Source organism: Mus caroli, unplaced genomic scaffold (genome assembly GCF_978045245.1).
Source record: "Mus caroli unplaced genomic scaffold, Mus_caroli_1 scaffold_11, whole genome shotgun sequence".
NCBI lineage: Eukaryota > Metazoa > Chordata > Mammalia > Rodentia > Muridae > Mus > Mus caroli.
In genome coordinates, this window is record NW_028227266.1 from 55,336,640 (window position 1) to 55,349,957 (window position 13,318).

Below are 13,318 nucleotides of genomic sequence, written 5' to 3' on the forward strand. Positions count from 1 at the left end.
TTCTTGAAATCCTTCTAGAATACTTATCTTTGGTCTAACATGATTAAAAAAAAAATCACAGTAGGTCCAGCCTGCCTTCGCAATGCTCCTATCCAGAGAGATCCAAACTCTGCTGTCTACCCTAGAGTAAAATCATGCATTTGCAAAAGCTGTGGGCTTCCTGAATGAATTCTGAAACAGGATGTCTCTGTCTGTCTCTTGCTCTCTTTCTCACTCTCTCTTTGTACCCGATTACAATTAGCTACAATGATGCTGGACTACAGGATACATTCATTGAGCAAAGAAATGCGGCCCTTGCTTATCTGTCAGATCCGAGGCATCGGATCATCTTGGACCTCACAGGCAACCTTTCAGACCCTACCACGAATAGGTGGAAGCCGCCCGTGAATGTCCTCGCGCAGTTTTGGATTCTTTTAACTCCCAGTCGTGTCTTCCTCCCGCTCCCGTAGGGGAGTCGCCTCTCGTCCCCGCAGCCCCTCCCCCGCTGCGCCGCGCGGCTCCGCTCAGCCTCCTCTCCTCCCAGCTCCTCTCTGTCTCCCCCTCTCGGACAGCGTCCCCGTCCGGCCCGGCCCTCCCCGGCGCCTGTTTGTGAATGAGATGCTCAGTTTCTCAATGGAGCCGCGGGGGGCTCGGGCGGACGCGGCGCAGGCCGCAGCGCTGGCCCTGAGCCGGGAGGGGGACGCCTTTTCCTCGCTCGCTCGCGCCCGCCCTCCCTGTCGCAGCGGCGGCTTTTGAGGAACTGGGCCGCGAGGCCACGGAGCAGTTCGCAGGGCCCGCATCCCCGTGGACGCCCGGGCTGGGCGGTCTCGAGGCGCCGGCGAGCTCTGCCCCGGGAGTTAAGCGGCTCGGAAGGCCGACGGCCTCCAACTCCCGCCAGGCGCCTTCGCGGTGGCTGTAAAAGTTGTGGATTCCTAAAAAAGAAAGAAAGCCAAGCAGACCTCGAACTGCTGTTAGTTCCTCGCCCGCACTTTCTCCTCCTCAGGACAGGAGGGGTGGCGTGAGGAAAGGAGTGAAGCAAATAGGAGGCATTTCCTCTCCGCGGGGAGCGACAGCGGGCTCTCCGCGGCCAGCAGGAGCGGCGTTGGCAGCCGCCGCGGGCGCCCGGCGCTCGCACCATGCGCGAGCCGACCGAGAGCTGCTGAGGCGCCGGGCCGCAGAAGCTGAGCGCGAGTGCAGCGGGCTCCGGCGCTCGCCCACCAGACCTGCCCCGGCGGCGGCGGGATGGAGCCGGCGACCGCGCCCCGGCCGGACATGGCGCCGGAGCTGACCCCCGAGGAGGAGCAGGTAAGCGCCGCTGCTGCGGTGGGTGTGTCCGAGCCTCCGAGGCCTAGGCCGGCCTCTGTTCGCCTGGCTGCGCTCCTCGCCCCGGGCCCTCAGAGGCTCCTGCTCGCATTTCAGGCCTGCGGGCTGGCCTCCCCGGGCCGGAGACCGCGCCCCAGGCCATCGCCCAGCCCAGCCCGGGAGCCGTGGGACCCCTGGCTCTGAGATTCTTATGCTTCGAGACTTCCGGGGAGGGGGGCCCTCCGTGCCGCTCCATTTCAATGAATATTAAAGTTCCTCGAACTGGGGCTGGCTCCCCACTGGATGACTGCAGGACACCTTGTCCCAGGCCCTTCTACTCTCTGGAAGCTTTTGCATTTTTTTTTTTTTTTTCTCGAGGGTCAGTTGTTTTCAAGGGCAAGGAAAGCCATTTGGGGGGAGGATTCCTAGGTGGTTGTCTCCGTTCCCAAGAAGGGGGGAGGTAGCGCTGGTAAAGAGGTGCCCCAGATTCTCAAAGGAGCCCTTCAGGCTTTCAGACTGCTGTGACGGGCCTACTTGGACAGATCCTGAAAGATCTGTTCCTTTTCTAGCTCCCCAAGTCCCTGGCCTTGACCTCCCTATTCTGCTTTCCCAGGCTAGGCTCTTCCCCTCGTCCCCATTTCCCTGCCCCCATCTCATCTGACAGTCTCCATCTTTCTGAAGCCCACATTGGAGTTCCATTGTCCCTTTTTAAAGCTTGAGATCTTAAATTCCCAGAAAGTAGTAGCTTGCGTTATCATTTGAGGGGTTTCAGTAAGAGAGAAGCCTAGCGCTCTTGTAACTTTACCAACCCCCCCAGCGCCCCACCCCCCCATTCCAGCTGTGGAAACACGGACTAGATGAGATTCAGAACCCCACGGGTTGGGCTCTTGCTCATCTCTCCTTGGCACTGCTCATATCCAAACAGAAGCTGTGCTCAAATATGGCCATAATCTGCTTGTACCTTACAAAATAAATGAAAAAGGAAAAGGTGAGACATGCAGGTAATGAGTTTCACACTCTCACGCCCTAGTTCACAGGCCCACATTTGCTAACACAATCTGGAGTGGCGAGATGTCTATTTTGACAAACTAACATTGGTTTAATGGTTTTTTTTTTAAAGACCTTTTTATGGTTTATTTATTTTTATTTTATTTGCATTGGTGTTTTGCTTGCATATATGTCTGTGTGGGGGTGGGTGTCAACTCACTTGGAGATGGATTATGGATACCTGTGACTGCCATGTGAGTGTTGGGAATTGAACCTAGGTCCTCTGGAAGAGTAGCCAGTGCTCTCTCCAGCCCCAAGACCTGATTTTTAAAAAGCCCTTGACTTTTCTTTGGTTTCTGTGGAAATGATGTTTTTTGTTTTGTTTTGTTTTCTTTTCTTTTTTTTTTTCTTTTTAAAAATTTCCCCCAGACCTATACTCTTATTGACTTTAAATAAACTCAGCATGAGTAAAAAAAATTTTTTTAAATTTTATTTATTTTATGTATATGAGTATACTGTAGCTGTCTTCAGACACACCAGAAGAGGGCAGACATTCAGAAGAGGGTAGACACCAGAAGAGGGCATTGGATTCCATTACAGATGGTTGTGAGCCACCGTGTGGTTGCTGGGAATTGAACTCAGGATCTTTGGAAGAGCAGTCAGTGCTCTTAACCTCTGAGTCATCTCTCCAGTAAAAAAAAAAAAAAAAATTTTAAGAATACCTTTTAAAAAACAAATTTGCAAATAGTGGTAACAGCTTGGTAACTGCAACAGTGTTTTCAAAATGCTAGTGAGACAGTGCAAGCAGGTGGCCAAGGGCCAAGGATCTGCTCTGCCAGGACTGGGAAATGCCTCCCTACTAATGTGTTACCTTGATTTTTTTTTTTTTTTTTTTTTTTTTTTTTGAGACAGAGTTTCTCTGTGTCACTAGCCTTGTCTGTCCTGAAGCTCTCCACCTGCAGACCATGCTGGCCTAGAACTCACAGAGATCCACCTGCCTCTGCCTCCTGAGTGCTAGGACTAAAGGTGTGGGTCACTACTGCACCACAGGTTGATTTATTTTTATTTATTTATTATACACTGGGTGACTTTTTTCTTTTTAACACATTCATTATTTTTCTTTCATTCCTTAAATGTTCTTAAGATGTGTATGTTTCTGTTGCACACTATATATACCACTTTATATTAAGATGTGTAGGGCTGGTGAGATGGCTCAGTGGGTAAGAGCACCCGACTGCTCTTCTGAAGGTCCAGAGTTCAAATCCCAGCAACCATATGGTGGCTCACAACCATCCACAGCGAGATCTGGCGCCCTCTTCTGGAGTGTCTGAAGACAGCTACAGTATACTTACATATAATAAATAAATCTTTAAAAAAAAAAATGTGTAATGGTGCGCATGCCTTTAATCCCAGCACTCGGGAGGCAGAGGCAGGCGAATTTCTGAGTTCCAGGCCAGCCTGGTCTACAAAGTGAGTTCCAGGGCAGCCAGGGCTATACAGAGAAACCCTGTCTCGAAAAACCAAAAAAAAAATTAAATTTAAAAAAAAAAAAAGAATACTCTGATGTGGCCAGCTGTGGTGGTACACACCTTTGATTCCCGCATCAGGAGGCAGAGGGATCTCTCTGAGTCTGAGGCCAGCCTGTCCTACAAAGCAGGTTCCAGGATAGTTAGGGGAGAACAGAGAAACCCTATCTTGAAAAAAGGAAAGAAAAAAGAAAGAAAGAAAGAAAGAAAGATGAAAAGGAACATGTAATCCACAGAATTAGTATTGTAACTGGAGGTTTCTTTCTCTACCCTATAAAAGAACAAATAGAAATTAAATAACTATGACCTAGGAAAAAAACCTCAGCCAAACAAAAACACACATTCAAACCATGTCTGATTTCCAATGCCAGACTTTCTAGTTACTCCAAAATATTGAAATACAAATATAATAGTTTCTTATTTTAGTTCAATAAAACATTTTTTAAATTTTTCTAATTAATTAATTAATTAATTTAAAGTCGAGGTTTCCCTATGTAGCCTTGCCTGGTGTGGAACTCGATTTGTAGAGCAGGCTGGCCTTAATTTCACAGAGATCCACCTGTCTGTTCCTTCCATGTTCTGGGATTAAAGTCATGTAACACCATGCCTGGCTACCAGAGTATCCCTGAGTGTTGGCATTATAGGCTTGCTCCACTATACTGGGCATAAAAGGTCTTCCTCCTCTTCCTCTTCCTCCTCTTCTTTCCTTTTTTTTCTTTTTGTTTTTTGTTTTTGTTTTTGTTTTGTTTCGTTTTGTTTGAGACAGGGTTTCTCTGTGTAGTCCTGGCTGTCCTGGAACTTGCTCTGTACATTAGACTGGCCTTGAACTCAGAGATCCCCAGCTTCTGCCTCCAGAGTGTTGTGATTAAAGGTGTGAGCCACCACATTGGCTATAAAAGGTATGCTAAGGTCAGTCTTGGTGGCACTGGGGAGGCAGAGTTGGAAGATCTCTGAGTGACTCTCAGGGGAGCCAGGGCTAAATAGTGAAACAATGTTCCAAAAAAGAAAAAGAATTTGAAAAAGAAGAAAATTGTTAGGTTAGTTGGGTCTTATTTTGCATGTCTACTTGTTTATGAGCCTTTTATGTTTGAGGAAGGCACTGTACTGTTGAGCTATTCTTATTCTCTGTCATGGAACCCTATTCGGTAATCAATTAGGAGATTATACTGACTAGCATATAAAGGGTGGAGTTAGTCTTTTTGGAATGTTTCCACTGCTTTATAGCTACTTGTGGACTACTCTCTCCTGAAGATTAAATGTCTTTCTGTAGTTATGCCAATCAAAAATTTGGACACTTTTTTTGGGGGGAGGGGGCTTTTTCGAGACAAGGTTTCTCTGTATTGCCCTGGCTGTCCTGGAACTCACTCTGTAGACCAGGCTGGCCTCGAACTCAGAAATCCGCCTGCCTCTGCCTCCCAAGTGCTGGGATTAAAGGCGTGTGCCACCACGCTTGGCTAATTTTGGACATTTTGTTGCTCTTATTCCTTGTATAAAATGTATCATTTGTATAAAATGTATTATCAGGCTTTCTTAAGTATCTCTTTAATTTGTGAGCTTTAGGCTGTCACCCTGACTATGATCACAATCACTCTTGTCTAGATTAGTGTTTTATCCCAATAAGAGTTTACTTTAAATTTTTTTTAATATTTGTGTATGTGCCACAAATATTACATGTGCCATGGCAGGAACGTAGAGTCAGAGGAGGACAGCTTTCAGGAATTGGTTTTCTCCTTCCACCAGGTGTGATCCAAGGATTGTACTGAGATGGTCAAGCTTGGCAGCAAGCATGTTTACCTGCTGATTGGAGGCTCTGGCCTCCTGTCTGATCCTATAGCATAGTTTAGAAGCTAAACTCAGATTCCAAATCTGGTTGCATTTTCCCTTCAGCTTGTCTGCCTTCCAAATCAGCACTGCCAGGAATATTTTTTTGTTTTTGTTTTGCTTTGTTTTGTTTTTATTTTTTTGTGATTCTGGTGAATGAATCCATGGTCGTGTGTGGGAAAAGCATGCACTGTAGTCTTTCTTTTAAGAGTTTTTCATTTTTCTTCAGATTTTGTAGCTACTTCTCACACTTCTTTTTTTTTTTTTTTTAAGATTTGTTTATTATTATATCTAAGTACACTGTAGCTGTCTTCAGATGCACCAGAAGAGAGCGTCAGGTCTCATTAAGGATGGTTGTGAGTCACCATATGGTTGTTGGGATTTGAACTCAGGACCTTCGGAAGAGCAGTCAGTGCTTTTAACCGCTGAGCCATCTCTCCAGCCCCACACTTCTTTTTTGTTTCTGTTTGTGTGTATGTGTGTACATACACTCTCAGATGTTAGAAGGAGTCAGAGACCATGGAACTGGAGTTCTGGGTAGTTATGAACTGTCCAGTATAGATGCTAGGAACTAAACTCAGGTTCTCTTCAAGAGCAGAAAGCATTGTTAAATGCTGAGCCATCTCTTTGGCCCTTCACACTGTTTCTACCTCAGGCACACGCTTTCTATATTTTGCTGTTTCCTCCTGCTACAGAGTAAGTACAGGTACATTTCCCCTTCTGGAAACACCTCTCGTTTTGACCTCAGTCCTTATCTTTTACCTTTCGGTTTGTACTTCCTTGTGGAAGAAGTCTTAGATCTCAATTAGGTTAATTCCTTTCCTGGCTCTTTCCTACCTTTCTGTCCTTTCTGTTGTTTATAGTGAATTTGCACTTCTCTGATTTCATGACTATGAACTTCACAGAGTTGAAACATTTTGCTCATCTTCCTATGAAAATTGTCTAGTAAGATTAGAATTTAATGATCAGGAAGAAACTGCTCCCAATGCCACACCTTCTCCATCACAACTCCTAATTCTTCCCAAAAGGTTCAACTGAGATCAGTGTTCAGCTATTTGCCCCTTTGTGGGCCATAATCATTCAAACCAGGACACCATCCCTGTTCTTTGAGACAAGGTCTCTTGCCAGCTTTGGAGCTCATCAGTTAGACTTGACTAGTTGACATATGAGGCCCATGGGTTTTCTTGTCTTAGATCTCCCTTGCTCAGGGCTTATAATTGTGTGCTACTAGGTGTGACAATTTTACATGGGTTCTGAGGATAGAACTCACTTTCCTGTGCTTGTAAGGCAGGCACTTTACCAGTTGAGCCATCCTTCTAGGCTCCCTAAGTTTCGTGTGGTGTAGTCTTGCTCTCTGTGGATGACCTTGACCTTCTGATATTCCCCCTCACATCCACATCCTCACTACCAAGACTGTAGTGGTGAGTCACCATGTCTGATTTTTATATGATGCTGGGATCAACCCATGGTCTTATGCATGCTAGGTAAACACTAACTGAGCTACATCCCCTGACCATTAATTGTATTTATTTATATTATCCTTTAAAGATTCAAGTTTACATTTTTATTAAATTAATTCATTTTATTTTGTTTGTGAATATTTTTTCTATCTGTCTATATGAGTACCTTTTACATGTTTGGTGTCTGTAGAGGTCAGAAGAGGGCATCAGATCCCTTGGAACTGGAGGTATGGACAGTTGTTAGACACTATCCGGGTGTCTAGAAATCCAACTTAGGTCTTAAGGAAGAGTAGCTAGTCCTCTTAACCTCTGAACCATCTCTCCTACTCCATTACTTTTGTGTGTGTGTGTGTGTGTGTGTGTGTGTGTGTGTAGAGAACTGGGGAGATGGAGTTACAGGGGGTTGTGAGCAGTCCAAAGTTGGTCCTGGGATCTGAACCTCTGCAAGAGAAATATCTGCTCTTAATCACCAAGCCATTTCTCCAACCCTGTCATCTTTAATTTTTCAAAATTTGTTAAACTTTTTGAAAATAATCATTACAGTTGAGTGTGGTACACAGGCCTGTAATTTCAGCACTTGAGAGAAAGAGGCAGATGGATCAGAAAGTCATCTTTACCTTTAACTATACATCAAATCTGAGGACAAGCTGACGCTGTCTCAAAAAGCTAAAAATGAAAGCCATGAATATTTTGTAGTTCTAGTATCCTTTGTAGGCATGTGTTGACGATATAAATTCTCATTTGCAATTATAGTATTTCTTGGCCTTCATTTTATTTTGTTATTTTATTTATTTTACATCTTACTTTGTGTGTGTTTTATATTGTGTATGTGTATGTAGTGTGTGCGCCTTACTCTGCCTCATTGCATTGGAGAGAGGACCACTTGGCAGCAAACTGCACAGGTCAGACTAATGACCTCTGAACTTCTGAGGCTTCTTCTGTCTCTGGCTTCAGGGATGCATTTGCTACTGTGTCTGGCTTTATGTGAGTCTGGGAATCCAAACTTAGGTTGTCAGGCTTGATGGTGAGTGCCTCCAATTTCCTTAACACTCTGTTATTCTATGCTTGCTGCCTTAAAGGTGGAATTCAGGGTCTTGTGTGGGCTAGGCCAACACTCTAACCGAACTACTTCTCTGCCTCTAGTCCTTGTGTTCATTTTTTTAAATTCTTCAATAACTAGAGCTTACAGTGAGGTTATAAGTAAAAACATCTTTAAAAAGTTTATGTTAACACAGCAGCAAAATATTAAGAGTAATTGTTTCTGAGCTTTTGCTTTGAGTCAGAATCTGTTGAATTTTTCTCTGCTTGATGTTAGCTGAAAGGCAGAAATGCCATGTGTGTTAGGCATTTCTCACACACTTAATACGAGTGGAAACTGGAATTAAATCTTGCCATTTTGCAAACAAAATTCAGAGTGAAAGAGGAAAATTGCCCAAGATCACTTACCAAGCAAATGATGAAGTGTAATTTCTATTCATGTCTATGTTATTTTGTCTCCATTGTCAGTGTTTATTCTATTTAACGTCATTATTTCTTATGAAGCAAGTGGCTAATTTACCCATATATATATATATATACACACTCCAGTGGCCATATATATATAACAGCTAGTTTGGGGAATTTATGTGTTGGTACACTTGTTTAGTTTTGATAGCTTTCATGAGTGTGTGTGTGTGTGTGTGTGTGTGTGAGCACACACACACACACACACACACACACACACACACACACACACACACACACAGGAGCACTAGGATCCATTCCTGAATCTGGACTTAGACTGGTGTCCAGTAATCCCCAGTGATCCTTTTGTCTCTATGCTCTCCATTTTCCACAGAGCCAAGCATTTTAACAGCCATCTGTATAGCCAGGACCAGATTTTTATGTGTTAAGATCCGAACTCAGATTCTCAGGCTTGAGTAACAAGTATTACCTGCCTCCTCTGTGGCTGCTGCACTCGAGAGAGCTTCCTCCACTTCGCTGGATGAGGTATTGGGTGGGCTGCCCAGGACAGTGCTAGAGAACTAATCCTGGTGGTGTGGGTACAGTAGAGCTGGCAGGCAGACCAGCTCAGCTACCACTCGCTCTGATACAGGGTTTTGTGTTGGCCTATCCCAACATTATCACCATCTATGATCTACTGGTATACGTGAAGAGGTCAGTTTTACAGACCCAAAGCTGCAGGTTCTCCATGACACAGGATAACAACAGGATATCTGAGAGGATTCTCAATTAGGATCCAGTATTAATAGTGTAGCAGAAGCCAGAGGCCTCCAACTTGACCAATGACTCACTGCAATGAACATTTGCAAGCAAAGACGTGTGGACAAAAGGGTGTACTATGGGGCACACTACAACTTTCACAACCAGATTTTTATTTATTTGTTTTTAAAATTTTATTTTGCTGGGGGAGGTTGCAAGGGCAGAAGGAAGGTGGACAGACAGATGAATGGGATTGGGATGCAGTTCACAAAGAATTGATATCTGGGCTGGTGAGATGGCTCAGTGGGTAAGAGCACCCGACTGCTCTTCCGAAGGTCCAGAGTTCAAATCCCAGCAACCACATGGTGGCTCACAACCATCCACAACGAGATCTGGCGCCCTCTTCTGGAGTGTCTGAAGACAGCTACAGTGTACTTATATATAATAAATAAATAAATCTTTAAAAAAAAAGAATTGATAAAAAAGCTTAAAAAAGGGGCTGGAGAGATGGCTCAGTGGTTAAGAGCACTGACTGCTCTTCCAAAGGTCCTTAGTTCAATTCCTACCAAACACATGGTGGCTCACAACCATCTGTAATGAGATCTGACGCCCTCTTCTGGTGTGTCTGAAGACAGCTACAGTGTACTTACATATAATAAAAATAAAAAAAAAAAAAAAAAAAAAGCTTAAAAAAAAACAAGTGTTATTTACTTATGGAGCCTCTTCAGCTCTGTTGATAATGCTTTTTAAAATATGGTTTTATGGGGCTGGAGAGATTGCTCAGTGGTTAAGAGCACTGACTGCTTTTCTGAAGGTCCTAAGTTTAAATCCTAGCAACCACATGGTGGCTCACAACGATCTGTAATGAGATCTGACGCCCTCTTCTGGTGTGTCTGAAGACAACTACAGTGTACTTACATATAATAAATAAATAAATTTTTAAAAAGAAATTTAAAAATATATATGGTTTTATCTCTGGGTGTGGGGTGCATGCCTTAATCCTAGTACTTGGGAAGCAGAAGCAGGAAGATCTTTGTGAGTTTAAGGCTAGTTCCAGGACAGCTAGGAATATGTAGAGAGAAACCCTGGCCAAACAACCCCAAAACTTGTTTTATTGCTGGCTGTGATGGTGCACACCTTTACTCCCAGTGTCTGCAGGTTAGAACCAGCCATATAGATCTGTGTGATGAGGCCATGGGTCTGCATCAGTGAGCTCTAGGACAGCTAAGGGTGTATAGTGAGCTTTGTCTACCACTCCCCCCTCAAAAAAATGTAAAGAAAAAATACAGTTTCATAAGGATATGGGGCTGCTTCAGTTTGTCCACAGCTGTAAACTATGATTTGTCTCATGTTCTAGGAGGGGTATGGTTTTTGCCAGCTGTAGATAGTTTAATCCTGGGGGCTCTGGAGAGGGTATAAGTGGGAGAGCTCTGAGAGGCCTGTGGTGGCAATTGCTGGATTGCTGGTTTGCTGGATTGCTGGATTGCTGGTTGGAGATATCCTGATTGTGGAGATTGGATTTGCCCCAAGGAACCCAAAGCCCTTACTCAGCAGGAAGTAGTCTAAAGAGGTCTATGCCCCCATTTCCCCTCAAACTTTCTCTTTCCTATCAAGTGTTGGGGGATTGGAATGGACTAGGGTGAAATAAAGGTTGGAAGGGTGGTAGCTGTAAGAACTCAATAAAAAGCTAAAAAAAAAAAAAAAAAAAAAAGTATGCCTACAGAAAGTCATGGTGGCTCACATTGTAATCTCAACCTAGAAAGTTGAAGTTGGAGGATTGCCATGAGTTTCAGGCCAACCTGGACTAAAGAGTGAGTTCCTGTTTCACAGAGAGGGGACAGGGGTTGGGGAGATAGCTTATTTAGTAAATTGCTTACCTTGTAAATGTGAAGACCTGATTTGATTCCCAGAATTCACAAAGAAGTTCTGGGTGTTGGTGGTGAACACTTGTAACCAAGGAGCTGGGGAGGTGGAGACAGGAGGATCCTGGGCTCCCTGGCCAGACATCCTGGACCCACAAGACACAGATACACACACACTGAAAAAGGAATAAACCATAAATAGTGACTCAACTAGAACTGGATAATGATACTTAAATTAAGTAACTATAGCCTTGTAGAGTCTTACATGGTTATATGGTTATTCCAGTAGCAATTGATGGTGTAGGACAATATAGTAATTCTCCTTTTTTGTTTGTTTGTTTTTCGAGACAGGGTTTCTCTGTGTAGCCCTGGCTGTCCTGGAACTCACTTTGTAGACCAGGTTGGCCTCGAACTCAGAAATCTGCCTGCCTCTGCCTCCCGAGTGCTGGGACTAAAGACGTGCACCACCACGCCCGGCATGATAATTCTCTTAAGTACTTATAATTCTATTCATTGCCAACTAACAATGGTTTCAATAATTTGTATTCTTTCACATAAAAAGAAATTAATCTCCAGTATGCTGATAACAAGCTTATAAAATCTTAGCATTTGGGAGACTGAGACAGAAAGTGGAGAGTTTGAGGCCAGACTGATCCTGTCCTGTGATGCATGCACACACATGCATACAAACACAGTAAATAAAAATGTAATACAAATAAAAAATAAATCAACGAGCTGGGCGATGGTGGTGCACACCTTAATTCCAGCACTCAGAGAGGCAGAGGTGGGTGTGTGGTCATGGAGCTTGGTGAGTTAGTGTCCAGCCTGGTCTACAGAGCGAGTTCTAGGAGAGTCAGGGCTACACAGAGAAACCTTGCCCCCCGAAAAAAACCAAAAACAAGAAATAGAAAAGAAAAAGGAAACATGATTCTTTTGATACAGAAATATTAATTCATACAGAGTGACTACTTCTAAGGGTTATTATTATTATCTTTTTGTGGCATTATCTTACAGTGTAGGTCAGTCTGTACTAGAACTTGCTATGTGGTCCAGGATATCCTGAAACTCACAACATAGTGGCCTTGAACACCTGAACTCTTACTGCCTTAGCCTCTGGAGAGTTGGGGTTAGAAATGTGAGCTGTCGTATCTAGTGGATGGCTAATTTATTCATTTCATTATTCTTTTTAATTTCATTTGACTTTTTTACTTACTTTACAGCCTGCTCAATGCTCCCCTCCTAGTCACTGCCCCCCACAATCCCTCCCCTACTTCCTATCCCCTTCTCCTCTGAGTAGGTGGGGGCCTCCCTGGGTACCCTTCCACCCTGGCACTTCAAGTCTGTGCGAGGCTAGGCGCATCCTTTCTCACGGAGGCCAGACAAGGCAGCAGAGCTAGGGGAAAGGGCTCCAAGGCAGGCAACAGAGAGAGAGACAGCCCCTACTCCAATTGTTAGGGGACCCACATTAAGACCAAGCTGCACATCCACCTAGGTTTAGCCTGTGTATTTTCTTTGCTTGGTGGTTCAGGCTCTGAAAGCCTCAAGGGTCTCAGGTTAGTTGACTCTGTTGGTCTTCCTATGGAGTTCCTGTCCCCTTCTGGGTCTGGAATCCTCCCTCCTATTATATTAGTGCTAAGGATTGAACCTAAGACCCAACGAATGCTAAACATATAATCTAATATTGATCTACACTACTCAGTACTAGGTTTTTTTTTTTTTAATTTTTAACAAACTACAAATTTTTTAAAAATCGAGCCAGTGTTCTCACTATAGACCAGGTTAGCCTAGAACTTGCTAAATAGGTCAGGCTGGCCTTAAACTCCTCTTCTTCTATCTGTGCTTCCTGAGTGCTGATATCAAAAGTTTGTGCTACCATTCCTTGCTTGTTTTTTTAAGACATGATTTCATTATCTGGCCCAGATTGGCCTTGGAAAATCACTGCCATGAGTTATCTATTAATGTTTATTTGCAAAGCTTGTCAAGAAAATCCTTATTTTAGCTCTCATAGCATTGTAAGTACTAAAAAGGACTCACTGGAGCACTCAGTGTGACTGTAAACAGTCACTCGAGCTAGCCACTACTACATTCCTTTGGATATTGAACTTTTGGGGATTTAGTTACTGAAAACAGTCCTAAGGAGGAACAACTGTTTCAGTTCACCCTGGGGTCTATATACTTA

At 44.0% G+C, this 13,318-nt stretch overlaps 1 protein-coding gene across 2 annotated transcripts in view; it reads left to right on the plus strand.

The window, feature by feature from the left end:
* Nucleotides 1-534: 534 nt before the first annotated feature.
* Nucleotides 535-13,318, plus strand: part of Ptpn9 (protein tyrosine phosphatase non-receptor type 9) — a 70,533-nt gene continuing 57,749 nt past the window's right edge. Inside the window, exon 1 of one of the 2 annotated variants that reach the window (XM_085844654.1) lies at nucleotides 535-1,284. In XM_085844654.1, the coding sequence (XP_085700780.1) occupies nucleotides 1,222-1,284 (63 nt within the window). In that variant the 5' untranslated portion in view covers nucleotides 535-1,221. The remainder of the gene's footprint in view (nucleotides 1,285-13,318) is intronic. The other variant, XM_021171943.3, reaches the window with a different exon arrangement.